Below are 27776 nucleotides of genomic sequence, written 5' to 3'. Positions count from 1 at the left end.
GCGGGCGGCGGTGGCTCCAGCCCAGAGTGGCCGCGGCCAGCCCCCGCGGGCGGGCAGGAGCTCCGAAGCCATTGGCTGGCGCGCCGGCTGCGGAGGGCGGGGAGCGCCGCCGAAGGGGACTGTTTGCTCCTACGGGCTGTAGATGGAGCTGTCCGGCCCCGGCGAGGGGGAAGGCGCCTGGAAAACGTTCTTCTTCTCCCTGGCCGGCCCGAGCGGGGAACAGCACTCCCAGGATGCAGTTTGTGTCAACACGGCCGCAGCCTCAGCAGCTGGGCATCCAGGGCCTGGGGCTGGACAGCGGGAGCTGGAGCTGGGCCCAGGCTCTGCCCCCGGAGGAGGTCTGCCACCAGGAGCCGGCGCTGCGCGGGGAAATGGCCGAGGGAATGCCGCCCATGCAGGTGGGTGAGCCCCGGGCGCCATGGCCGCGCCTGCCGTGGGGGCGGGGCGGGCCGGGCCTCCAGCCTCGCGGGCCCGTCGTGCAGCGCCGGACGCGGCCCCCGGCGGCGGGAGGCGCAGCGGGCCCGCCGCGGCCCCGGCGCAGGCCCCGGGCGGCAGGCCGTGCCGCGCGGCCGCGAGCCGCTGTCCCGCCCGTGCGCGCCCGGCCCTGCCCGGGACGGCGCCCGCCGCCCTTCGCGGGCCGACTGAGGCTCGCGGCAGGCCTCCTGCTCCGCCGCAGGGCGATCGCCTCGTCCAGGTTACACCGCAGCCAGGTGGACGACAAGATCGCAAAATGTTTCAGCGCCATCTCTCCCAAGTATAATGAGCCACCCACTTTTCCTCGGCACCGGTGCGATCCTGGGAAGGGACTGTGGGGAGGTGACTTGGTCGTCTTGGGTCGGCGAACTTGGCCGCATATTGGAGTCCTGTGAGCAGCTCCGAAGACAACTGACGCCGCCCAAGCCGCGTCCCTGAACGGTCAGCTCCAGCCCCTGGGGGTGGAGGAGGCGCCGGTCTTTCTTTAGGCTCCAACGTGATCTCAGGTGCGGCGTTTGAGAACCAGCGCCCCAGGCTGACATAGAACCCAGGGAAGAGGTTCTGCGGCCACCCTCGAATGGCCTCCGCAGAGGCCCCTCTGCTCCCACCTGAGGAGCCAGCCAGGAGCTGCTGTGTATTCTTTGATCGATTGTCAGCTTCAGGTCTTCAAACTTCCACTGGCAGCCCTTGCCCTCTTCTCTGGCTAGGTCAGAGTGCAGCCTCCCTGAGCCCTGTGGGTGGCTTTGATGAAGAGGCAACGGGCCTTACCCAGCCGGGACTGCAGCCCCAGAGCCTGCTCTCCTCTCTCCCAGAGGGAGAGAGTCTCAGGACACTGTGGGGACAGCTTCTGAGTTTGGGAGAGTAGCAGGCATGCTTGTCACTGGCCTGTCCAGTCCACCTCAAAGCCAAATCCCTCCACTTTCCCAGCAGGAGGGCTTCTTCACAGCAACAGGGAGAACAAAAAGTGAAACCTCCTCTTGACCCATGCAGGAAGAATTGGTTCTCAGCCTGTGGAGCCCTGAATACTAGAACAGTATGTCACTGGTTCTCAGATCCCCAAAGAACTGTGGCCACCCTCCACTCTCCTTTCTAGACATAGCGCTTAGCCCCCAACCTGCACCCACTGGCCTTACTCTTGGGGTGAGGATTCTGTGCAGAAAGATAATGGAGGAGGTCTCAGGAAGCAGGGAGGGGTCCCAGAGCTTTTACTCTTAGCCCTTGTGGAGGGTGAGGGATGTCCCCTCCTCTTGAATGAAGAATTTTGAATGAATGACATTTTTTAGTTAATCTATTTTCAGTTTGCAACGTATTTATGAAAGAATAGTCGTGTAAGGAAAAGGGAAACAACAAGCCCCCCACCCCGCTTGACTGTTCTCTAGCTTGGGCATCTGGTATCTCCCTGGTCTGCAGCCCTAATAGGAATGGTGGTAGCAGCACATACCTGAAAGGCTGGCATTACCTGTAGCACCCACAGGTGTGCCTGTTGGCAGTGCAGGGTGGTACTATGGAATGACCAGCTGCTTCTCCATGCCTCAATTTCATCATCTTTAAAGTAGAGATAATCATTCTTGTCCTAACCTGCTGAGAGATTGCTGGGAAGATTAGCATCAGAAAGTTTACATGAAAATTCTTACCCTGAAACAAAAAACACGGGGCAAATATGAAGTTTACAATTAAATCTAGCCCATGAAGAAAACAGCTGCTCTGTTCAGAGAGAGAGTCTGAACATTTTAGACACGGGCCCACAGCCTTGACTTCCAGATGTCAAAGTAGGTGAATTGGTGGCTAGTCTGACTCCGCACAGGCAGGAGGTGGGCTACGGATTGGGGGAGGGCTAGATGGCTGCTCTCACTTTTGCTGGGAGCATTAATGAATACCATGGCTGGAGGTAGGGCTTGGCAGAAGAAAGACAATCGGTGGCATTTGATTAATTGTCCCCAGTTCGCTAGCCACTTTCCCCTCTCGCGCATATTCTCATCCTGGGCTGTCGCTTTTTCCCTTTGCACACAGGCTCAAGAATGGGACATGGATGCCCGGCGACCAATGCCTTTTCAGTTCCCACCCTTCCCAGATAGGGCGCCTGTCTTCCCTGACCGCATGATGCGGGAGCCCCAGTTGCCCACGGCGGAGATCTCACTCTGGACCGTGGTGGCTGCCATTCAGGCTGTGGAGAGGAAGGTGGACGCCCAAGCCAGTCAGCTGCTCAACCTGGAGGGACGCACCGGGACCGCCGAGAAGAAGCTGGCCGACTGCGAGAAGACGGCCGTGGAGTTCGGCAACCACATGGAGAGCAAGTGGGCCGTGCTGGGCACCCTGCTGCAGGAGTACGGGCTGCTGCAGCGGCGGCTGGAGAACCTGGAGAACCTGCTGCGCAACAGGAATTTCTGGGTCCTGCGGCTGCCCCCCGGCAGCAAGGGGGAGGCACCCAAGGTAAGTGGGGGGTCAGCGGCAGGGCTGGAGGTGAGCAACTGCGCAAGGGAAAGAAGCCCCTGATTCCAGCTGTCAGGCTTCACAGGCTTCCCTGGCTGTCTCCTTCAGTGTCGTGGTGAAGTTCCTGGCTGGCTGCAAAGACCTTCACTATTTGGTTTTTCCACTTGAGAGCTGACCAGTGACAGTTTGCCATTGGTTACCTTTGTACCTGCTTGTCCAAACCATGGCTGGGGACAGACCCAAAATCACAGTGAATGGACTGGCTTTTAAATCTGGATCACTAAACTCAGGTGGGCCCTTTTTGGCCGAATCATTTCTGCTTTCTTCTGGCTGGTCAGCGCTGCTCTCATTGATGCCCTGATTTCGATTTCTCTGAGAGTCTGGAGACACTCAGAGGAGGCTTCCTTGTGTGGCATCACATTCCCGCACCTGTTGCCCCAGTGCCCTGGTCATTGCCACTGAGGCTTGGTGTCCATCCACATCCCCTCTTCTAGGAGGCTACCCTAGCATCTGTGCCATCTGCCTCTCAGCGCTCTTCTCTTTCCTGGTCCTCGCACTCCAACGCTCCATGACCCACCTGTCTCAAGAACTCAACCTCCCCGGCCCTGCACCTCCCTCCACTTAGCACCTCATTTTCTGTTCTCCTGGAGAGCAGAATCCTTTAAAAGAGTCTTTTAGAAGTGTACGCTTGTTATCTCCTGTTCTCTCACCCCCATTCTCTTCTCCCCAGATTTCTATTATGGAATATTCAAACACATACTAAAGCCGATAGAATAGCATGACGGAAGCCCTGTGCACCTACCGTTGGCTTCAGTGCTCATCAAGCCTGACTGATCCTGTTTCTTCTGAATGCCTACCCACTTCCTCACTCCTTTTATTTTTTTCAGAGAAATAAAATTTATTTACTGTCTTATGTTATCCCAAATAGGATTTATATGACTCTGCCTTTTTTCTTTCTTTTTTAAAATTTGTTCACACCGTAAGACAGTATAATTTGATCAATTTCCTTCTCCAGTCCCTCTCCTTTTCCTCTCCTCCCTCCCCTCCCCTTGTTCCCCTTTTTCTATTCTACTGGTCTCTCTTTACTTTTTTTTTTTTTAAATTTGTTCCAATCAGTCACAGATGGTAGTGAAATGCATCTTGACACATTGTACACAAACGGAACCCCACTCTTTTAATTTTGAAGCAAATGCCCAGATGTCAATCACTTTGTTCATAAATATATCAGTATTAATTCTAAAAGGTAATAACTCTTTAAAAATAAATATACTGGCCAGGTGCAGTGGCACTCACCTGTAATCCCCACAACTCAGCAGGATCACAAATTTGAGACCAGCCTTAGCAAATAGCAAGGCCCTGTGCAACTTAGGGAGAGACCCTGCCTCAAAATTTAAAATAAATAAATACGGCTGGGGATGTGGCTCAGTGGTAAAGTGCTCCTGACTTCAATCCTTAGTACCAATAGATAAATAAGTAAACACAAAAGGAAGCCCACTATCTATAAAATTAAAATTCATTAATAAAAATAAATAAACTCCATGTTGGCACCACTGCCACAGGAGAAACCTCACCCCACTCCAGTGTCCTGTTGGGGTCTAGATTTTCAATTAATCATTCCTTCCTTTCTTTTTTCTATTTTTTTTTAAATAAGAATTTAAATAAGGTCCACACATTGTGATTGACATGTCTTTGTCTTTTTCAATCTGTAGATTTCTCCTTCATCTCTGTTTTTCCTTGCACTTCATCTGTGAGAGGAACTGGGCTATCAGTCCTGTCTAGTGTCTCACTGCCTGGCTTCTGCTGATGGCATCCCTCCTGGTCCCACTGAGCATGTTCCTCTATTCTTAGTGTTCCAGTAAGCTGGTAATTGGATAATTCTCTCTGGAACCCACTCTGATCAGGTTTGGGTTCCCTCCCTTCTGTCCTATGGGTCTTACCCAGGCCCTAATAAGGTCCACTGATCAGGTCTCAGTCTTCATCCTCCTGACCCATCAGCAGCATTGTGTGCAGGTAGCCACTCTGTCCTTGGCGAGCCTTTGACCTGCTCCCAGGATGCTGCTCTTGACTCCTTCTCTACCCAGTAGTTGCTCCTTCTCAGCCTGCTCTCCTGGGTTCACCTCCTTTTCCCAACATCTTACAGTTTGTAGCGGTCTTGGGCTCATCTCAGCCTTTTGCTCGTATTTATAGTCACTTCCTCATGACTTCCTCCAGTCCCATGGTTTTATTTATTTATTTTTTAATTTTTTTAATATTTATTTTTCAAGTATCGGCGGACACAACATCTTTGTTTGTATGTGGTGCTGAGGATCGAACCCGGGCCGCACGCATGCCAGGCAAGCGCGCTACCACTTGAGCCACATCCCCAGCCCCAGTCCCATGGTTTTAAATGCAATGTGTGTATTGTCAACCCCCAAATATATTCTGTCCCTTCTACTCTCTGCCCTGTCCAGACTTCCTTCTTGAATGCCAGACTCATGTTCCTACCTGTAAATTCAGCCTCAATTTGGAGATAAATATCTTAGACTTAATATAACCAAAATTAACTCTGGGTATTCTGCTTGAAGTCTGTTCTGCTCAAAGTCATCCTCGTCTCTACTGATGACAGTTCCATCCTATTCAGTCTCTCAGACCAAAGGCTTGGAGTGCTTCTTGTCTCCTCTCTTTCTCTCACCTTCCAGTATACATGTACAGTGTGACCACACCTCACCTCATCTCGGTATTGCTGCAGCTCCTGCCTGTTCTCTTGGTCTCCACCCTTGCCCCTCTCCCATTCCGTCTACTATCAACAGAGCAGCTAGAGTGATTCCTTTAACATATAAATTGGTCACAGATACCTAAACTTTCCAAATGGCTTCCCATCTTACTCAGAATAAAAGCTTAAGTTTTATATGTTCCCCACCACACTCCCCATTACACCCTGGCCTCTGACAGTCCTCCAGCTTCCCACACAGGCTCCCAGTTCAGGGACATTCCACTGAGAAGCTCCTTCCCTGGACACTTCCTGGTCATCTGCATAGCTTCTCCCCAACCTCCCGGCTTCCTTCAGGGGTCTGCTCAGCCATCACTTTATCGTGGACCCTTCTGTAGCCACCCTATGAGAAGAACCACGTCCCTCCTGCATGCCGTTGCCTGTCCCTGCTTTGGTCTTCCTCTGAGCACTTATGCCATCAGCATCTTTAATATTTACACCTTTTTTTGGCTTCTTGGTTGGCTTTCCCTGACAAGAATGTCAGTTCTGTTTGGTTCAAGTGTTTGTCACGGCACCTGGCTCAAAGTCGGTATGCCCAAGGTGGTGGCGCTCCAGCTGGACAGCTAGCAGCTCCGTGGAAGGGACTAGGTCTCACATGTCTCCGCGGGTGGCAAGGAGCCCAACCCATCAACTTTGCCTGAGCTGCCCCTTGAATTTATTTATCAAGGCTTCACATACTGGATTGTCACAGGGGCTTTGTTCTCTGCACAGCATTGAGTGGGATTTTGCAGATGTTGCTTGTCTATTACAATCAGCATCTACTTACACCCTGCCCTTTGCGCCTGTCTGTACCACGTGTTTTAACTCAGCATTCTGTCCTCATGTAGCACTGTTAGGTGTTCTCTGTGTTGGATGAAGCCTCGGAATCTCAACTGTGGTGTGCCCCTGCATGATGAGGGAGTGGTTATGGGACGTGGAATCAGGGGACTTGGTTGAGTCTTGACTGTCCACTTCTGGTTTTCTACTGTGCGTTAAGCATGTGTTTTCATGATCTCTGAGCCTCCTCAATTCCTCTTTAAAGAATTGAAGTCTGAGCAATTAAGTAAACTTGTAGCTAATCGCTGTGAGCCCCAGTGTTAACCGTCTGTAGCATGGAGACACTACTGTGCTGGCTTCATAGAATTATGAGGAGGCATTGATTTTGTTTATGGAAAACATTTGTGGGTCCTTGTTAGTTACCTATTGCCGTGTAATAAATGTAGCAGTCTAAAAAATAATTATCGTCTTGCAGTTTGCAGTTTCCGTGGGTCAGGAATTCAGAAGTAGCTTAGTTGGGAACTTCTGGATTATTCTCTTGAATAATCATTCTGGCTTTTGGCTGGGGGTGTGATTATCTGGAGGCTTGACTGTGGCTGGCAGGTCTACTTCCAAGACAGCTCACTCACCTGGCTGTTGGCAGGTCCCTTACCTTGTGGACTCCACTAGGACTACTTGAGCATCCTCACAATGTGTCCACACCCATGCCCCCTCTCATGAGGGATCCAGGAGAGAGAGACCAAGATGGAACTGCAGTGTCTTTTATGACCAGTTTTAGAAGTTGTGTACTATTACTTCTTTATATATTTGTTAGAAGTGAGTTACCAAGTCCTGCCCATACTCAGGAGAAGAATTCAACTCCACCTTTTGAAGGGACTATCAAAATTTCATGACATTTGAAAACCACCACAACTGTAAAACACCATGAGTATGTTAATGCACATTGCTGGCCACAGTTATGGTTCATTATGTGCTCTTGGTGCGCAAGGTGCGTTTTCTTTATCTGCTGGATTTAGGAGGGATGCTGTCAAATCTCTTTGGGCCTGTCAGGTTCTTTTGTGTCTGTTAGTTGGTTCCTAGCTCATTCTGGGTAGTCTCTCCTGTCCAGGTGGATCGGAGGCTGCTGGCAGTCTCAAACCAGGCCTCAGACTTCTGTTATATCCTGTCACAATAAAGTCATTAAAAAATGATGCCTGTTCCTACACATGAGAATGGAATTCTGAATATTGATTTTCCAAAAAAATGGTAAAGTGAGGCAAAGGAGCTGGTGTGTTGGAAAGATAGGCTTTGGATACCTTCAGTTTGAGATACTTAAAGACAATGAAATGGCGCTGCCTAGAAAGCAGTGGAAAAGTGGAGAAGCAGGGAGGAGTCGGGACAGAGCCTCGTCCTGGAAGAAGAGGAGGAAACAGTAAAGAAGATGTGAGCCAGTTGGACAGCAGGCAGCACAGTAATGGGAACCAAGCAGGCAAAAATTCTAGAAAGATGGACTGACCTTTCAAAGAGGTCTGAAAGGGTAAGGGTTACAGCCGCTGGTGGCCCAGGACCTTCCAGGCTGTGGTTTCAGAGAATGGAGGACACAAGCAGAGTATGTCCCTTGGAATGTGTCAAGTGAAGATTGAGAATAGATTAACCAGAGGTAGCAGCTTTGAGTGAAGGTTTTCTCAGCCTGGGATGACCCAAAAGAGAAAGGCGGTGGGAGAGAAGAGGAGCTGAACATGCAAAAGAGGAAAGGGCAGAAGGTAGAGGAGAAGTAAAGGGCACCTATCAGCAGGTTTGCTTTGGCAAGAAGGAAAGGGCAAGGAAGCAGCTTGCCAGTCTCTACCTGAGGTCAAAGACAGAGGCAGGTGCAGGAAGCTGTGGAGCAGTGGAAAGTGTGAAACCAGCCTCCTCAGGGACAGAGCAGGATGTTAACCAGAGGTCACCAAAGACTCCTGGGCAGCCTGAGACATGATGTGAATTCATGGTAGATGTTCTCTTCAGAATTTCATGAGTTTTATCTAGGAACAGGGACTTAAAATGAAGAAAAGGGGCCATGTCTGTGCTAGCTCTAGTTAAAAGTTCTAAGCCTGATTTTTTAAAATTTTAATTAGGTATATATGACAGCAGAATGCATTTTGATTCATTGTACACAATTGCAGCACAACTTTACACTTCTCTGGTTGTATACGATGTAGCATCCCACCATATTTGCAGTCATACATACCTCAAGTAATGATGTCCATCTCATTCCACCATCTTTTCTACCCCTCTGCAAACTCCCCTTTGCCCCATCAATGTTCCTCAATTTTCTAAGCCTGAGTTTTAAAGACGGATGGTGAGTTGTTTGTAGGGACAGTGCCACTCTGCACAGCTGTGTATATCACCTTTGCAGGAATTATGTGCACCTGGCTCAAAGGCTGACATTTCTAATTGGCATGTAGGTGCCGCCCCCTCATGAGGCTGTGCACCTGACCCTGCTGTCTCCTTCTCATTTGCACCAAGGTGCCATACAGGTCAGTTTTGGCCCTGTAATTGCAGGTATAAAGACTGATGGGTGAGGACTAGGGAAGGGAGGAGAATTGGGGGGCTGGATTTCAGAGTGAGAGCAGCGGCTGGTTCAGCAGAGATGTGAAAGTGGTAAGTGGGAGACCCGAACGGTCAGAGAGGGAAGTCCACTGATTCAAATCACAGAAATGAAACCAATTTGAACGATTTGGTCCAAGGTGAGGTCGAGCTGGTGAAGGCTGAGATGAGTACACACGAGGTTCCTGGTCAAACTGAAACCCCGGCTTTATGTGACAGATCAGAACACTTCAATTGGCAAGTGACTGACATGAGTGATGACAGGCCACAGTGGCACTTCCTCATGCACAACACACCAAGACCTGGAGCTTTCACACATACATGGCTTTGGATTGTACAAGTTTTAGTGACAGAAATGTAACTGTGTCCTCAGGGGTAACCTGACCTGAAATTCAGGTTTCATCAAAGTACTTGGGTCACCGATCCCCATTCTGAGACCCTCCCACACCTCTGTCATCCCATACACCAGGAGAGGCTCATTGACTTCAGCTTTGCCTTTAGGAATCCAGTTGACCTAGAAGTGAAATAACAAAGGACATCGCTAAATACTTTTTAAAAAGTGGGTGGGCAAAGTTGACCATCAAGGCTGTTGGAAGCACAAGAAGGTCCAGGGGATAGAATTCCGAAGTGGGCTGCCGTGGGCTGGGATCCAGAGGTTGGGACGCACAGAGTGCAGGCCGGGCTCTGGGTCGGGGTGGCTCCTTTACTGCGCAGGAGAAGCGGAGCCAGTGAGGTGGGCAGCAGGCACGAGGCTGAAACCCTTATTGTCCCAGGTCCCTGTGACTTTTGTCGACATTGCGGTTTACTTCTCTGAGGACGAATGGAAGAACCTGGACGAGTGGCAGAAGGAGCTCTACAACAACCTGGTTAAGGAGAACTACAAAACACTGATGTCCCTGGGTAAGGACACCTCCCCTCTCCACGGGTGAGCTGTTTCTGGAGGGGGTGTGTCAGCCTAATGGAAAGACAGTTTATAACAGGGTGAAAATAAATGCCTGGCCACAGGGCTCTCGCCTTAAATTCTCTGTGCACTACTACTATTTTAGAAGACAGGAAAATCTCACATCTGCACCTCACTACACACTCCTTCCCAACAGCTGGGATAAGCCCAAGTTCATGTGACGTCAGCTTTCGGAGACCAGCTCTTTCCACACTAGAGGTCTGGGAATCTGTCTGCTTGTCTTCAAGGTTCCTCCTAAGAGGTTACCTACCTTGCTATGTGACTGCTGCCACGCAGAGGGGTGCTCAGGTGGAGGGGTGGCTGGCAGACAGCTCCCTCGTCATCCTGGATCTGGGGTCACTGGCCAACTTCCTTCCCTTCCCTCTCACTTCCAGACACAGATGGCCCCGTGCCCAAGCCAGATGCTCCAGCCCCGGTGGAGCCCAGGGAGGAGCCTTGCGTGTGGGAGCAACGTCACCCTGAAGAGAGAGAAATCCCAGTAGATACAGACACAGGTAAGGGCTGCCAAAGAGAGCGCCAGGACCAGGGGAGGGCAAGAGAGGAGAGCTGGGTGGCCTATACACCAGGCTGGGGGCGCTACGGTGTTTGGGCAGAGGGAGTGTCTTGAGTCCTCCTGGGGGCCAGTTCTGCTGCAGTTGGAATGTGGTGGTCCCTTACAGGAAGAGGTCTTGGGGCCTGAAATCTCAACATGGACACTTATCTTTTGGTTTATTAAAGCTGTGTAGCTTTGGACTCACAGGTAAGCTGGGTGGAGAGTCAAGAAAGTATGTGGGCTTGTGACACCTCCCAGGCCTGGTGGGGAGCAGAGAACTTAAGCCTGGGAGCCACCAGAGGCTCCCTGCCTCGGATCCAGGAGGCTGACGGAGGTGAAAGGGGAGTCTGCTGTGGAGGCGCAGTTCCGCTGGGCCCAGCTCCTTGCCCAGCTGTATCTGCGGTTTCACTCACACCTCATTCTTGCCCAGACACACACCTCCTGCGCACACTTACCCTGTGATGCTCTTTCCTCACTCACCAAAGAACAACCTCAAGTCCTAAAGGAATCGGTTCCCTGGGAAGCCCACCTGGCCAGCATTCAAAAACTGGGACAGAAGGCACCAGGGTTCTAGTCTCAGCTGAGTCCCCAGGGCCTCAGCTCTCCAAGCAGCAGTGTTGACAGGGTGAAGTCTGGCCCTCAAGCCAGTCCTCTGCCCAACAGCATGAACACTCACCCTCAGCCCCCTGCCTCACTTTCCCAACCTTCTCTCTCTCTCTCTCTCTCTCAATGAGGTCTCACTATGTTATACAGGTTGGACTTACACTCACAATCCTTCAGCCTCTGCCTCCCAAGTAACTGGAGTTACAGGTATGCACTACTATGCCCCGCTCTTTTATCAAGATGAAATTTATGAGCAATAAAAATCACCCTTTTAGGGCTGGGGTTGTGGCTCAGCAGTAGAGTGCTTGCCTAGCCTGTGTGAGGCACTGGATTCGATTCTCAGCACCACATATAAATAAATGAATAAAATAAAGGTCCACAACATGTTAAAAAAAAAAAAAATCACCCTTTTAGGAGTTGGAGTTGTGGCTCAGTGGTGGAGTGCTGGCCTGGCCTGTGTGAGGCCCTGGGTTCGATCCCCAGCACCACATATTAATAAATAAAACAAAAGATCCATTGACAACTGAAAAAAAATCACCCTTTTAAAGTATATAATTCAGTAGTTAACTGAGTGCAATCGTCACTACTGTATAATTCCAGAACGTTTTCATCATGAGAAACCTCATACCCCTTAGCAGCCACTGCCCTCTCCCCTTTGCCCCAGCCCTGGCAACCACGAATCTCTCTGTCTCCATGGATTTGCCTCTTGGCCGTTCTGGCTCAGTGACTCCTGCCCCGTCTTCATCAAGACTGCAGATGTCTGAGTTCAGCAGCTGTCCGTGCAGTCTCTAGTATTATGTGGTAGTTTTTACATTTCAGGCACCATAAAGTCCACAATTTCATTGAGTTATCAAACCATCTTGGGACTGAGCACAGGGACCACTTGCCTATTTTATAGAAGCAGCAGCAGCTGAAACCCAGAGAGTGAAATGACTCATGCACTGAGTCGGTAGAGTTGAAACCAGGATCCCCACCTTCAGATTCCTCACCAAGTCTCTTTCTATTGCCTAAGTGTCAACTGCCAGGAGCTAGTACATTGCACAGTAGAATACCAGAAGAGGAAACTGCCCTTTCGCCACATCTTGGGTTCTACTAAAGGATGTGTTCTTTTATGTTTAAGGATGCTCTGCTTTACCCACCCAGCATCAAGGCTTAGCTGTGCCTCTGCCCAACCTGCCTGCAACTAATCAGATCATGTAAATGTATGATTTGTATGTGTGTAAATATATATTTACATACATATATATGCACACAAACATGCACGTGTATGTCGGTTTCTGGCCACTTCAGTGAAAAGCAAGGACAAATCACTGCAGTCAGAGGTCAAACACCTGGCCAAGTCTTCATTACCCGAGTCGTATGGTGTGGGATTGTGTCCAGTCTTTCTAACCCTCTTACACCTCATTTTGCTGCTTGCCTGCCCCTTTTTCTGAATGTTGGTCGCTTCTCTGTTGGGACCTTCTATTCCCCAGGGTCATCCAGAACCGGAGACCCCTGCTCTCGCCTGCAAGTGCGGGCAGCCGTGCTCCTGACCCCAAACGTGCTGGTGACTGGTATACGGAAAAATAGTGTGATTCTCTGTCTGCAGGAACAGAACCCCTGGTGCCTGCACAGGATGCATCCTCCCAAGTGAAGCGAGAAGGAGCTCTGTGTGTCCGGGGCCAGCGGGGCCTGGAGGAAAGAGCCATCCCCACAGAATCTATCACGGGTGAGTGAGCCAACAGCCTTCCAGCCCAAGATGGGAGTGCAGGGGGTGTGCACCGTTCATAACTCCAGGGGCGTCTGTGTGCGTGCCAGACCAGAGGCTGCACCAGCAATGAAAGCACACTGCGGGTGCAGGACTGGGCCAAGGCAGGATCTCTCTAGGGGTGCTGACATGGCACACAGCATTGACAGTTCATGACTATGCCCAGGCTTTGCTTGTTCTCTTTGCACTCATCTTTCTATTATTAGGTTTGGACTATCTTTCCTCTTCCTTAAGAACAGTATCACCACCGGGCAAGGTAGTATACATCTATAATCCCAGTGACTTGGGAGGCTGAGCCAGGAGGATCACAAGTTCAAAGCCAGCCTCAGCAACTTAGCGAGAACCTGTCTCAAAATAAAAAATAAAAAGGGCTGAGGATGTGGCTCAATGGGTAAGCACCCCTGTACCAAAAACAAGCAAACAAACAAACAAAAACTGGTATCACTGCCAAAGTACTAAGTGCAAGGCACTTTACTAGACTTGCTGGGGACAGAATATAGAGACCAGTAAAACCTGCCCCCTGACCCAGAAGACTTTTCAGTGCTTTGCCCAAGTATCATCTTGGGGGAGCTGCTCCCGATGGCATTCCAGCTGGGCTCTGTAGCAGGTGTGTGTGAGAGTCAGAGTTTGACGTGGCAGCAGAACCAATGTTGTATGTGTTTGTGTGTGTGTAAAGAGAGAGAGGTTGTTTTAAGGGATTGGCTTAGCAATTGTGGAGGCGAGCAAGTCTGCAGTTCCCAAGCAGGCCAGGGGTGGAGGCCTGGGAAGAGCTGATGCTGCAGCTCAAGCCTCAAGCCATCTGCTGAAGGTGTTCCTTTTCCTTGGCAAACTCCATCTTTTCTATCAGAGTTTTCAGGTTGAATGAAGCCTACCCACATTTTGACTTCATATGTAATCTCATCCAAAAAGCATACTTGATAGAAACATCTAGAATAACATTTGACCAAATATCTGGCCAACCCAAGTTGATACACAGAAGCAACCATCACAAGATAGATTAACATACTGTGGCTCCCTCCTCATCCACTCGTTAGAGCTCCATACCTTGACTCCCTTAGGCAAAGCCTCAGACCCATAAGCAAGTGATAGTAGCATCTAGGAAAAGAATTGTTTCTCCCTGGGCATCAGGAAATTCTGGAAAACACCAAGTATTGCTCTCTTTAGAGAGACCTGGAGATAAGAAGGCAGTAAAAGGTAAATTGGGTTTAATAGTGGAAGAAAGAGGATGTGGGATCTTTTCTCTCATCTTAGAAAAGTCCTGTTCAAATGACTAAGATAAAAAACTTCCTGAAAGGGGTCATTTTCCTGGGAAATGCCCTCATAAGGATCCCTCCTCTCATAGTGGTCGCAGCAATAGAGTGGGTACCTCATTCTAGGAAATTGTCTTTGGAGCACAAAGACACCTTGTACCTTAAAGTCACTGTTATGTCATTCCCCTGTGGAATCTACTAATTTACAATCACAGATACATTGTCTGTGTCCAGAATGACTTGACTCTTTGGCTAATTAGAATAATTTAGTTACATACATGCCTGATTTTTAGGGGAAACAGATAATTGCATGAAATCATAGATTTACTCAAAACACAAACTGGTGATGATTTCATTTCATTAACACCTTTGCTGCTCTTGTTCCCATGAATAGACTCCCCCATCTCTGCCCAGGACCTCTTGTCCCGGATTAAGCAGGAAGAGCAGCAGTGCGTATGGGACCAGCAGGATTTGGCAGAAAGAGATATTCCCACAGACCCCAATTCAGGTGAGGAAAATGTCAGAATGAATATTGAGGTCAAAGAAATCATTTACTATATCAATGGAACTGATACTAAAATGACCGTAGTACCAATTTTTCTTTCTTTCTTTTTTTGTGTGGTGCTGGGGATTGAAGCCGGGGCCTAGCACCAAGTTTTGACAATCTGATGCAGGCTCACCCAATTGGGCTCTGTGACTTGTGAACGTTGGCAGAGCTGGGGAGGTCCCCTGTTATCCCTTCTGGAAGCTCTGGCACCAAAGTCTTATCCCAGCCCCCATACCAGGAAGAGAGGATGAGAAGCAAAGTCTAAGGGTCTTTGTAATTTTTCAACTTATCAAGGGAGAAATTAAAGGGACCCAGGGCAGATGGTGGAGCAGAGTCTCCCTGGTAAAGAGTCCTCAGGCTTCACATGGGTCTTGTCAGTGGCTTTGATTGCTGGTTCTGCATCACCAAATTTCTGAGTCAGACCAATCAGCCATGGCACTGTGGGCTATCAGAGCTGAGTCTTCCTCTGGCCTGGCCTGGCCCCATCCCTCTGGGGCTCAGTGGACAGTTGGAAGTCCTGGGTTCCAGTCTGACTTTGTTGCTGCCCAGGCTTTGGGATGAGCTTCCTCCTCTCTGGCAGCTTTAAATTGTGTAGCATGAGTGAGAGCCCATGTAGGAAGGCTTGAGAGGGCAAGAAGGACCCCATAAATATAGCATGGATGCCCAAGACACCACCTTCCACATGGCCAGAGCCTCTGCATGCAATGGCTTTCCATCCTTCTGTGGGATAACAGCTGGGAGAGAATGAAGTATAATGAACCTTCTTTCCTGAAAATAGAGTCTCTCATCTCGGCACATGACATTTTGTCCTGGATCAAGCAGGAGGAGCAGCCGTATCCTTGGGGCCCTCGAGACACAATGGAAGGAGAGCTTGGACTGGACTCTGGCCCCAGTGAGTAATGCGCCCTCCATCAGGATCCCTGGGTGTTTTGACCAGGATTGCTTGCCTCAGCCTCCCCTTTTTGGGGTGATGTGTTGGTGGCAGTCTTTCAGAAACTGGAGGAACAGTTTGGATGAGAGAACAGTGCCTGCCCTTGGTTTAAATGGGATTTAGAGCAGAACTCTTTGTACCTGTTGACATGGTGGGATGACAAGGAATGCCAGGAGACTGAACACAGCACAAGAGGGAGCAACAGCAGCCCCCTCCCTAACCTGGCCACCATCCTAGCTCTGGCCTTGAAGCCACAGGACCAGCTCATCAGGCCCTGCCAGGAGCTTCTGCCCCAGCCCTGGTCCTCGGTGCTACTTTCCAATTCTTCCAGGTTGGCTGTGAGTAGTCTACCTGGAGGAGCCTTTGCCTGGGACCATACAGGGCTGGGGACAGATCTAGGAAGGCCCCTGGAGAGCTTGCCAGGCTTTGCAAATGACCAGTCCGTTTTCCTACTTTGGTTTGGCTTTGACAACCCATAGGACAGTTTGCCTTGTCCTGTTTTATCTTTGGGATGCCTTTGAACCCAGCATCAGAGAGACAGGAGTATCTGGAAATGTCTTTCCCCATGCAAGTCATGATAGTCTATCTATCAGGTCCTGTTTCTTGTCTTCCAAAGGGAGCCTGCCTCCTGCTTATTAATGTTGGAATTTGAAACTAGTATATCAGCCGTCATTTCTTTTGAGGTTTAAAGCCAACCTAGTGTGGTGTTGCCAGGGACAGATGGAAGGACTCTTTTTTTTTTTTTTTTTTTATATTTTATCAGTGGACACAACATCTTTATTGTATTTTTATGTGGTGGTGAGGATCAAACCCAGCGCCGCGTGCATGCCAGGTGAGCGTGCTACTGCTTGAGCATATCCCCAGACCCGGAAGGACTCTTAAAATTATGTGAAAGAGTCTTTTGGACTGGGGTTATAAGGGGAGAGGGTGGTAGGCGAGACCTGTGTCTGCCAGCCTTCTTCCCCAGCTCTGGCTATGCAAGAGGAGGAACTGGTGTCCTGCTTGACTAAAGTCAGACCGCTACCTAAGTGGACGTTACAATTTAGTAAAAGAGATTTCTGATTTTACCTATTAACAAGTATGTGTTGAGTCTCTACTCTCAGACAGTGTAAACAGGGTAAAAATCCACCTCATCCAAAGTTAATGTGCAAAGCAGGAGCTCTGAATAGGACTTTGGAGCCCAGTGACTACCATGTGCTTCTGGAAGGAATGGTGGCCAGCTACACTGTAGCTGGGCTACCTTATCCAGGTACCCACATCCACAGAATGTGCTTTGGAAGTGCCCCCTTGATCTCAGCCCACATTATTCACTGCCTGGGGCCAAAACCTTCTCTACTTTCTGTTTATTTAGCCAGTGTTTCCTTAGTGCCCACTCTGTGCCCTGTGTGTCTCAGCGTGAGAGTAAGCAGGTCAGAAAGACTTTTTCTTCTGAGCATCCAGGGCAAAGCTAGGCTGTGGCAAGTGCCCCGAGGGTGATGGGCCAGGAAAACAGGAGGAAGGGACACAGCAGGGCTCTGAGCAGAGCCCCCAGGAAATGCCTCCCAGGGAAGTGAGAGCTGAGTGTGCTCAGCATCCTGAGAAGGAGCTGGCCATAGATTGTCTACAAGAGTGGACCAGGCGAGGGAGAGCATGGCAAAGGCCCAGGAGGCTTTGGGGGTGAGGCTGAGAAGGCAGGCAGAACTTAGGAGCCAAGTTAGAGTTTGGATTGTGTTCTAACAACAAAGGAGACTAGCAGAGGGTTTTCCGCAGGATCGTGACAGGATCTGGTTTCCATTTTCACAAGGTCAGTTCAGGCATGGACAAGGGGTGGGTGTGGATTGAGCCAAAGCTGAGGAAACAAGGAGGTGTTTCAGAGGCTGGTAGCTCTGCTCTAGTGCTGGTGAAGAGAGGGTGGTTGGTCAGAGTTGGCACAGCAGCAGTGCACATGGGGAGGAAGCCTTTGGAGCTGTGGAGGATGGGTGCAGGTGGGGTGAGGACCCAAGAATGACTCCTGGGTCTGGCCTGAGGAAGTGGGTGAATGCAGTGCCCCTTGCTGAAGTGCGCATCCTGGGAAACAGCCAGGTAGCTGTGGACACCAACTATCCCAGTTAGGACCTGTTGAGATATGAGGTCACATCCAAGTGGCAGTGTCCAAGATGAGCATGGGAGTCTGAAGTTCAAGAGAGAGCTCAGAGCTGAATTGATTTGGGAGCTATAGGCTGCAGTGACTTCACATTAGGCCACACTTCACCAGTTGAGGCCACTGTACTGCACAACACTGCCTTCCCTTCAGGTACAGCCACCAGCATGGGGATCCCAAGCCACCCGCATTTCTGACCAGCTAGCTACAAATTCTGGGTTCCCACTTTCCCGCTGGTTCAAACATGTGCTATATAAAGCCTCACAAAATTCAGAAGCTTGCCACATTTATAATTGCAATGTTATTATAGCCAAAGGGTTTAAATCAGACCCAGCCAAAGGAAGAATCATAAGTCTAGGTCTGGGAGGGTCCTAATCATGAAGTTCCCATTGTCTGTTCCCTATGGAGTCAGAACATATCACCTTCCCAGCACCCTGATGTGTGACAGTATGTGGAGTGTTGCCCACCAGGGAAGCATGCCTGAGCATCACTGGTCACAGTGCTTATTGGATTTTTGTAGCTATGACTGACTGGGTCACTGACCAAGAGGCTCAACTCAATCTCTAGCCCTCTTCCTCTCCCTGGAGATTGCACTGGAAGCCCCAACCCTGTTATCATATGGTTGATCTTTCTGGCATGGCCAGCTCCATCCTGAGTCATCTTATTAACTTCAACCTTTTTTTTTTTTTTTTTTGTTCCGGGGATTGAACTCAGGGGCACTTGACCACTGAGCCACATCCCCAGCCCTATTTTGTATTTTATTTAGAGACAGGGTCTCTAGACAGGGTCACTGAGTTGCTTAATGCCTCACCATTGCTGAGCCTGGCTTTGAACTCATGATCCTTCTGCCTTGGCTTCCTGAGCTTCTGGGATTATAGGCATGTGCCACTGCACCCAGCTTGTAACTTCAACTCTTTAGAGGCCCGTGAGTCACCTCATCATCAGCACTCCATCAGAGTCCACTGTGGGCAACAAAAACACAGGAAATTCCAAGGATTTAGAGACTGGTCCAGGAACCAAGGACAAAGGCAGTGAAATTATTACACATGGGCTGTTTTAAGCCTAAGGACCGTGTGAGTTCTGGAGACAGTGTTGACAAAGAATTAAAAGAAATCCCAGGCCCAGGCCTGGTAGGAACCAGAAGAGCATGGCCCTACCAAAGCTGGGAGAAGGGGAGGGAGGGAGGGGCCGATTATGTCACAGCCATGAGAGGTTGGACATACACTACAGGGGGGCTTTGGAGAGTGTTGTTGACCTTGACAACATTCTCATTGGAGTGGTGAGAGCACATGCCTGACCCTAATAAAAAGGGGGAAGGGAGGCAAAGAAGTGCTAAAAGCAAGTTTAGGAAACTCTTAGTTAAAGTGGCTATGAAAAGGAGCCGATAAATGATGGCAGCTGGGGCTGGGGCACAAGGGGTCCCAGTTGGGGTTTTAATTGAACTGCCTTCAAGAGTAAAGAAGCAAGCTAGTTGTGGTGGCACACGCCTGTAACCCCAGCAGCTCAAGAGGCTGAGGCAGGAGGATCAGGAGTTCAAAGCCAGCCTCAGCAAATTAGCGAGACCCTCAGCAAATTAGCGAGACCCCAAAAATATAAGAAGGGTTAGGGGTGTTGCTCAATGGTTAAGCAACCCTAGGTTCAATCCCCAGTACTCCCACCCCCCAAAAAAGAGAGTTAAAGAAGCAAACTTTTCACACCCTTTGCCAGAACTCAATCGCATGCTTATATCTGAATTAATTACTAACAGGAAATCAAGGAGAAGCCCTCTTGGCCATGCCTGAGCGGGCACCATTGGAGGAGGAGGTGATGTGACATGATTATGGTAGAAAGGAAAAGCAGAACCCACTAGAGAAAAAAGCCAAGACAGTGCAGCATACGGTCTCCTTATGAGAGTTCTGCAGCTTTCTGCAGTAGCCTCAGGCACTTGAGTGCAGTCACAGAATTGGGGTTCCCCAGGGAAGCACACTGGGGAGAAGAGCAAAATGCGACAAGTTTTTGCCATGGAGGGATTGTCCTGGAGAGCCAAGTTAGGTAAGGCAGAGAGAACAAAGTCTGGGTGCATGGAACATGGCGAGACAGTGAGAGCTGGACTGCTGCTCATGCTGAGTTTGAAGACTTAGTCTGGGTAGGAATGTCCTAGGTTGGCTTCCAAGGGAAGCATCTCCAGAGGGCTATGAACCCATAGTTCCTTTGCCACCCTTTGGGAAAGGCATCTGTGAAGGAATAAAGAGTAGCCAGGTAGAGTAGAAGGAGTGGCAAAGACTCAATGCAGTTATACAGGGCCATAGCCAATGGCCCAGAATGCCCCGGAGCTGGCATGGCCATTCTGAGACATCCTGAATTGAGGCAGGCAAACTTTATTTTGCTTCTGGCCTTGCCAGTGTCCCATAGAGGTAGCTGTCTGCCTGGCTGGGTGGAGTGGTGGTGGTGGTGTGGTGCTGGGCCTGACCTGTTACAGGCATTCAGAGCAGGTCTTGAGTATGGAGAGTGGGGTGGAAACAGGGCAGGCGCAGTCTGGGAGGTGGCTTCAGTTGGGGCCTGGACAGAAGTGGGAGCACTGAAAGATACACCAAGAAGAGGTGGGAGTGGGACCAACTTCTTCACAGTTCCACCACAGGCTGCCCCTAAGTGGTAGATGGGGCTTTTCCAGGCTGGAGCTAGAGACGAGGGAGCAGGCAGAAGTGGAGGCACAAGAAGACATCTAAACAGAAGGAGCACTTGGGTGCCTCCTGGGTTGGGCACTAAAGACACTGTTCTGATGCTCAGGGTTTGGACTTTGTGTCCCACTAGCCCCCAAGGCAGTGGAGAGCTGTGGCCTAGTGGCCTGGAGACTCCGGTGTGCAAAGAAAAGCAGCAGGCTGCGTTGTCAGGAGCCAGGGGCCATCAGGCCTGGGTGGCACTCACACTGCCCAGCTGCCCAGCCTGTTATTGCCCTGACTACAGATCCATCTGGGCTAACTGTGGTCCCAGCTCCCTCTATTACATTCCTTTAGACCTCTAGACTGATTTTTACTGTGGAAAATTCTGGCAAGTTCTTTTCCTACCATTGAGAGAATCTCCAGAGATAAATTATCATTGTTCATTAGATTGCAGTTAAGTCTAATTATTTCCAGGCAGTGTACCTTTCAAGGTGGCTTTTGGATTGCAGGCCCCTACCCCTTAGCTTCAGCCTCCTGGAAGGCTTTCCTGTCCCCACCTGCCACCTGCCTGGCTGCTTCTAGTGCTTCCCAGCACATGACTTCGTCAGGCAGAGGGCCATACAGACAGCCACCTGTCATCTGCTCAATCTCCTCATTTTTAGAAAAACTTAGGCCCAGATAGCCTGTGACCTGGTCCCTTTCTCAGGAACAGTGTGGGGTCCCAAGTAAGAGCACTGTCAGTATGTCACTTCTTCCTGTTTTCCCCCAGGTGACAGCCTGCTACTGGTGAAGAACCCACCCCAGGCCCCTGCTCAGCCCCAGCCCCAGCCTCAGCCTCACCAGCAGAGCCTGCCGGCATTGGCAGTGCCTGAGAACCCTGGTGGCCCCGGGAGCCGGGGGCTGCTGGATGAGGGCTTTCCAGCCCTCCCAGGGGAGCGCACCGTGGGCGAGGCGCCACCAGGTGGGGAAGGCAGTGCAGGGAGCAGTGGCAGCGGAGGTGGCGGTGGTAGCGGTGGTGGCGGTGGTGGTGGCGGCGGCGGCGGCGGCGGCGGCGGCGGCAGTGGCACTGGTGGTGGTACTGGTGCAGGTGGAGGCTGCGGCAGCTGCTGCCCCGGTGGTTTGCGGCGGAGCCTCTTGGCACATGGTGCACGCAGCAAACCCTACTCGTGCCCCGAGTGTGGCAAGAGCTTCGGCGTGCGTAAGAGCCTCATCATCCACCACCGCAGCCACACCAAGGAGCGGCCCTATGAATGCGCCGAGTGCGAGAAGAGCTTCAACTGCCACTCGGGCCTCATCCGCCACCAGATGACGCACCGAGGTGAACGGCCCTACAAATGCTCCGAATGCGAGAAGACCTACAGCCGCAAGGAGCACCTGCAGAACCACCAGCGGCTGCACACAGGCGAGCGGCCCTTCCAGTGCGCGCTCTGTGGGAAGAGCTTCATCCGCAAGCAGAACCTGCTCAAGCACCAGCGCATCCACACGGGCGAGCGGCCCTACACGTGCGGAGAGTGCGGAAAGAGCTTCCGCTACAAGGAGTCACTCAAGGACCACCTGCGTGTGCACAGTGGCGGCCCGGGCCTTAATGCCCCTCGGCCGCTCCAGGCCCCACCCGAGCGAGACTAGGGCTGGGCTGGGGGCGGGGGAGGGCCAGAATGGAGCCAGGGGCGGGCGAGGGGCTCCGGAGGACCTACCATCCTGCCCCATCCTTCTTGGTGCACCTTCCCGCCCTCTTCTCACCACCTGCTGGAAATCGGGCACAGAAATTGCACTCCATATAGGGTTCCCCTGAGGGTTGGACAGGGGTACCCTAGGCTTGTCCAGCCAGAATGGACAGCCCACCTCATCTCATAGGGTGGACCGCGCCACCCAGGAAGATGCCAGAGGGACAGCAAGGAGGTGAGAATCATTGGACACACTCGGCCCACCTAGTGTGCCTATTGGCCACTGGGGCCGCAGATTGTTGTGATCAGGGGAAGTGACCAGGGAGTCTCTAAACCCTTCTGAAATAAGGAAATATAATCCTAAGGTTAGGAGACGCCCTGTAAAGGAAGCCAAGGTCACTGGTGAGCTGAGGGATGCGCTAAGGGTAACCTCCTCACGATGACAACACTGCCTCGCGTTTGAATAGCGCTTTATACTTTTTTAAAAGTGTTTTCTATCCGTTATCTATTTTCACCCTTAGCCTATCCCTCTGATAGGTGGGGTAGGATTTTCCTGACGTGGTAACTGAGGAAAGTGAGACACAGGTGAGATGGTTTACCCAAGATCACACGAGAAGAGCGTGGTGGAGCCGCACCAGGGCTCCGGCCCAGCGCAGTGTCCCCACCGCACACACTGCCTACCTCCGTCGTCTGAGACCACTCTGGCCTGGCCTTCCTGGTCTCTTTCCTTCCCTTGACACCCCCTCCCCCAAAATTAAAAGCATCAGGGGCCAACTCCTGGGTTACTGGGGGTGGGGAACAGATTGGCTACAAAGATGCCCAGATTCGTGCTCCAGAAGGCTCTTTCTATGAGAGACGCCTGGGCAGTAGCGCGCTCACCCCCAGCCTGTCCTTCCCGCCTCCAGTCCCTCAATCCGGTGCAGCAGCAGCTTTTCACTGCACAGTGAGGCCCCGCCCTCCAGAGGCAGCGGTGCTCTGGGTCAGACCTCCCCTGATGATTTTCTCCAATTCTCCAGGGGAGAGGGAGAGGCCTTTGCTGCCCAAGCAGCCACCAAGGAATGAGTCTCTGCCCAGGAGGGCTGCACAAGTGGGTGCTAGAGTTCGAGCCTCAGTCTCTTTCCTGCCCTGGGCCTCCCAATTGGTGCTATCTGTTACCTGACCATGCTCATGGACATGGACACAGACTACTATGCTCTGACCCTGCAGGCGCCTTGGGAAGCGCGCAAAGGACTCCTTTACGTGTTGGTGCATCGCTCCGTGGCTCTGGGCACCACGGCCCCAGGGGCCACAGTCTCCATTTCAGCGTCTTGCATGGCCAGGCACTGGGGTGGGGTGGCATGCCCCAGGACCCTTTTTTTTGTGTCAAAAATGGCTTTTCCTGCTCCTCCCATGGATCCCGCTTCTCTCCCAGCCACCGGAGCGCGGTGGGCGGCCAGCACTCTGCCGCATCACCTTTGTGAGCGCTCTGCTTCTGCCCTTCTGTTCATCTGCGCTCCTCTGCTTTCCTCAGACCCCTTTTTGCCGTGCAAAGGGAATTGTTGAAATTAAATAAAAGGTATCCAGATTGCAGACTGCATGTTCACAAAGCTGGAGGGTTCTGCGTGGCGTCCTACAGTAAAGCCTCAATGAACGGAATCCAAATAATTGGGATTTTTTTTTCCATTCCACTTTTTTAAGGGGGCGAATCATAGGAAAACAAGTTAGGATGGGAAGTTAAACATAGATGAGTTTCAGTGGAGAGCTGATAGAGCAGATGGGAATCTGTTTCAAGCATCGGTTGGGAGAGGACCATATACTACTTATCAAAAGCATATGCAAAAAATTAATATTTTCATAATCTTAATCATGGAATATAAGATCCATTTTTTTTTGGCCACTGGAAGTGTGAGGAAGGGGGAGAAATCATCACTGAGATATGGGTTTTAAGATAGCACATAGCTTGAATCTAGTCCCTTTATTTTACACGCCAGGCACTGATTCCCCAAGTGTAGTGATTGAGCTATTTGAGTCAAGCCCTCAGTTTCCTGAAGCTTACTCTGGTGGGTCCCACTGCACTGAGCGCCATGAATGGCCCTGACCTAAGAATGGCAGCACAGGCACAGAGAGCCTAATAGTAAAAGAAGATGACACTTAAGAAGCTGGCCTCTTTCAGCACCTACTGCTCAGATTCTTCTATGTTCTTCCAGGCCTGTGTCTTTTCCCAGACACTTGATTTACTTCCTCATCTTTGGATATCCTTTCTGAACTTTCTGTCCTTGGTGGCCTGGAGAGTTTCAACAGGGATGTCTGGACTGCAACATTCCTCTGTATTGCCATCACACTACTGGGGACAGGCAGGCCCTGCAAAGGCCAGTGTTTGAAAGCATGCACTGAGGTGCAGGGCCAGCTGAGGCGGGTGGCCAGCTCAGCAGACGTCATGCTCATTGCCTCATTCCCTAACTTTTTGCACTGGGGGATTGAACCCAGGGTGTTCTACCACTGAAACTCAGCCCCCGCTCGTTTTTATTTTTTATTTTGAGACAGGATCTCACTAAATTGCTTAGGGTCTCCGTAAGTTGCTAAGGCTGGCCTCAAACTGGAGATCCTTCTGCCTCAACCTCCAGAGTTGCTGGGATTACAGGCATGGATCACTGCGCCCTCCTCAGTCCCTTACATTTTGCCAATTCCTGCCACTATAGATATAGAAAGAGGAAAACAGGCACTTGGAGGATGAGAAAGAGGATAGATGAGGGCTTGGATCATTATTCAATTCTTAGTGAATAATTCTCTCTCTCTAGGAGTCTGATTTCTAATTGGAGAGAAGATATTTGTGAGAAAAAAACACTAGAAAGCATATGACCGCCTGAGAGGAGAGTTGAGAAATACACATTGATCTCCTATAAAGTGCATCATGAGAAAGGTGGGCTCTTTCTGTAGAAAAGTCTTTCAGAGGTAGAGAGAGCCAAAAAGTCTCTGGGTTCCTGGAAGCCAAATGCCCTCAGCTGTATCATGCATCACCCATACCCCAGCGTGGGCTCCGGGGAAAGTCTCATAGTAAGCTCTACCTCCAGAATTGATCAGAGATGGTGACTCAGGACATTGGCTTTTGCAATTTGTTCAGTTATCTTTTCAGTGTTTGCACATTAGTCAGGATCGGCACTATTGGGGTACACATGAAAAGGAAGCTGGCAACCCCAGGCAGTAGCATTTGCTTGACAATGGGTCATAAGAATGGGTCGACATGAGAGGCAGGAGCTCATGATGCTCTAGGGGTCAGGCAAATCTTCATGGAGAAGTCTGGGTTTAAAGCACGAGATGGATGGGGCAAAGGGAAAGGAGGGAGGAGGCACATGGCTGAGGACAAAACAAGGGGAGCAGCAGCACTGGGGATTATGACGCAGGAGACTAGTGTGGTCAGAGCCAAGGGTGTGAAGTTGCAGGGGACAGAATCAGATGGTGAGGCACAAGCAGGCAAGGAGGTCCTTCAACTCCCAGATTGTCCTATAGGCTGCCAGTGAGCCCAGGGTCCACTGTGCTGCAGTCCCATGGAACTCCTTAGAAGCAGAGCACACACAGCTGTCCACAGAGAATGCAATGGAAGACCTAAGAAGGCAGGTGTAAGCTAGATGACACTGAAAATGAAAACCACAGGTGCCAAAGTTATTTTCTTTTTTAAAGATTATGATAGATTTATTGGTGAACCAGAAATAATAAGTTTTAAAAAAGAAGTTTAACATAACAAAAGTGATTTTAAAAAAGCTCTCCTTTTTGCTTTCAACTTTATTAAAGGGCATAAAATTATATTTAAATTAATATTACAAAATACAATACATTGTAAAATTATGTATAACAATAATACCCCCCCAAAAAAGGAAAGCAAAGGGGAATAGACTGTGTAGGACTAATATTTCTTTTCTTCGGTACCAGGGATTGAACCCAGCAGGGCTTCATCACTGAGCCACATCCACATCCCCAGGCTTTTTAGTTTTCATTTTGAGATAGGGCCTCACTAAGTTGCTGAGGCTGGCTTTGAACTTCGATCCTCCTGCGTCAGTCTCCTGAACCTCAGGGATTACAGGTGTGCGCCACTGCGCCTGGCTAGGACCAAAATTCTCTTTCTATCATTGGAGTTAAGTTGGTACAAATGTGAAGCTGTTTTTCATAAGAGATAGGAAACTCCTAGGCAACCATTAAAGAAATTACTAAAAAAAAAAAAGTAAAAAATTATTGAAGACATTTAAATGCTATGAAAGAAATAAAGTTATCTTATAATCAAGGATTCAGGCCCCATAACTGGTTGTCTGAGATCTGGTCTCTGGGTATTGAATACTGTCAACATGAAAGGGGGAAAAGTAGGAAACTTCACACCAGGGCCCAGAACTAACAAGGTTATGCCTATGAATTACCATATTGGTTCATCCGATTGTTGTAGCTATAAAAACAGGCAGCTGAGCAAACTATCAGCCAAGGGCAGGTCTATTCTCTTGGTTCTATGTTAACCCACATGACATTTATGTGCAGTGGACTTTATAATTTGAAAGTCACAGAAGCGATCTCATCTCAGCCTAGCACAGTAAATGACCCAAATTAGACTTAAAACATTAGCTGTCTCTGCTCTTAAAACACCTGGAACCATTCTCACTCCCAGGACTTGCTCAGAGTTTGTCACCTGCTTCCATATTTCATCTCTCTGCTGGTTCTCTAAAGAGCAGCTCTCCTCCCTGTTCTGAGCCCTCTCACCCTTTCTCCCAGGATATGCAGGGAAATCCCCAAATCCTAATTCTTTACCCAGAGCAATTTGGTTTTAACTTTTCACCTTCTGCCTTCCAAGCCATGCCTTTGTGACTCTTCTTCCATAAATAAAATGACCTATAAAACTCTGGCCAGGGGCTGGGGATGTGGCTCAAGCGGTAGCGTGCTCGCCTGGCATGCATGCGGCCCGGGTTCGATCCTCAGCACCACATACAAACAAGGATGTTGTGTCCGCCGAGAACTAAAAAATAAATATTAAAAAAAAAAACTCTGGCCAAATGAAATACTATTCTTTCCCTGAGAGGAATTCTGTACCAGTTTTTAGCCAAATAATTAATGAAGTTTTGAAGACATTTTACATTAATACATTTAAAACTCAAAATGTGAAAAAAAGAGAGAGAGAGAGATGCAATAAGAAATCTTGGAGGTGTGGTGGCTGCACTTGTGGTCCTAGCTATTTGGGAGGCTGAGGCCGGAGGATTACTTGAGTCCAGAAGTTCCAGACCAGCGTGGGTAACATAGTAAGACAGTCCAAAAAAAAAAAAAAAAAAAGGAGAATGACTCTGAGAAAAAGAGTCAGATGCAGAGATGCCAAGTTTTCATTTGGCCTTTCGTTTCCATTTGCAGCCCCAAGAGTCACTGTTTTTAGCCAGAGCAGCCTCTAAGTCTTTGTTATATGATCATGAGCACTCCTTAAACTCTTACTCCATGACAGGTGCTATTTTAATGCCTTGAATTCATTCATTTAACTCATTTAACTTCCTTACAAGAAGTCTGTGAACTAAACAGTATTATTATTCCCCAAGAATAAGGAGGAAATGGCAGTACCAAGAGGTTAAAGATTTGCACAAGGTCCACCTCCAGTAAGTGGCAGTGCTGGGCCAGGACTGGTGTCATTCTCCAGTCACACTTCCTAAATCATTGCCCTACACCATTTCCCAAAGGCCAGGCACCTACAGACCAGTACCTGGTGTTGTCTCCCTCCTCCATGGAAGGCTGGAAATTCAATCTAAACTCTTTTCCAGAATCCCACGCTCAGCATCAGAATCCTGAATCAAGCTGACTCTCTAGAGATTGA

At 49.9% G+C, this 27776-nt stretch overlaps 1 protein-coding gene across 1 annotated transcript; it reads left to right on the top strand.

Moving 5' to 3' along the window:
- The first annotated feature begins 142 nt into the window (after positions 1 to 142).
- Positions 143 to 23536, top strand: LOC114099078 (zinc finger protein 282). The gene is made up of 8 exons (XM_027943295.2): positions 143 to 398; positions 2485 to 2904; positions 9748 to 9874; positions 10310 to 10429; positions 12659 to 12778; positions 14462 to 14575; positions 15393 to 15506; positions 21073 to 23536. The coding sequence occupies exons 1-8, from the start codon at positions 234 to 236 to the stop codon at positions 21927 to 21929; spliced, it is 2037 nt and encodes a 678-aa protein (XP_027799096.2). The 5' UTR covers positions 143 to 233; the 3' UTR covers positions 21930 to 23536.
- Positions 23537 to 27776: the final 4240 nt, after the last annotated feature.

This window comes from Marmota flaviventris, chromosome 1 (assembly GCF_047511675.1).
Source record: "Marmota flaviventris isolate mMarFla1 chromosome 1, mMarFla1.hap1, whole genome shotgun sequence".
NCBI classification, from domain to species: Eukaryota; Metazoa; Chordata; class Mammalia; order Rodentia; family Sciuridae; genus Marmota; species Marmota flaviventris.
The sequence above is the reverse complement of the archived record's forward strand: the minus strand, read 5'-3'. Positions and strand labels throughout refer to the sequence as shown.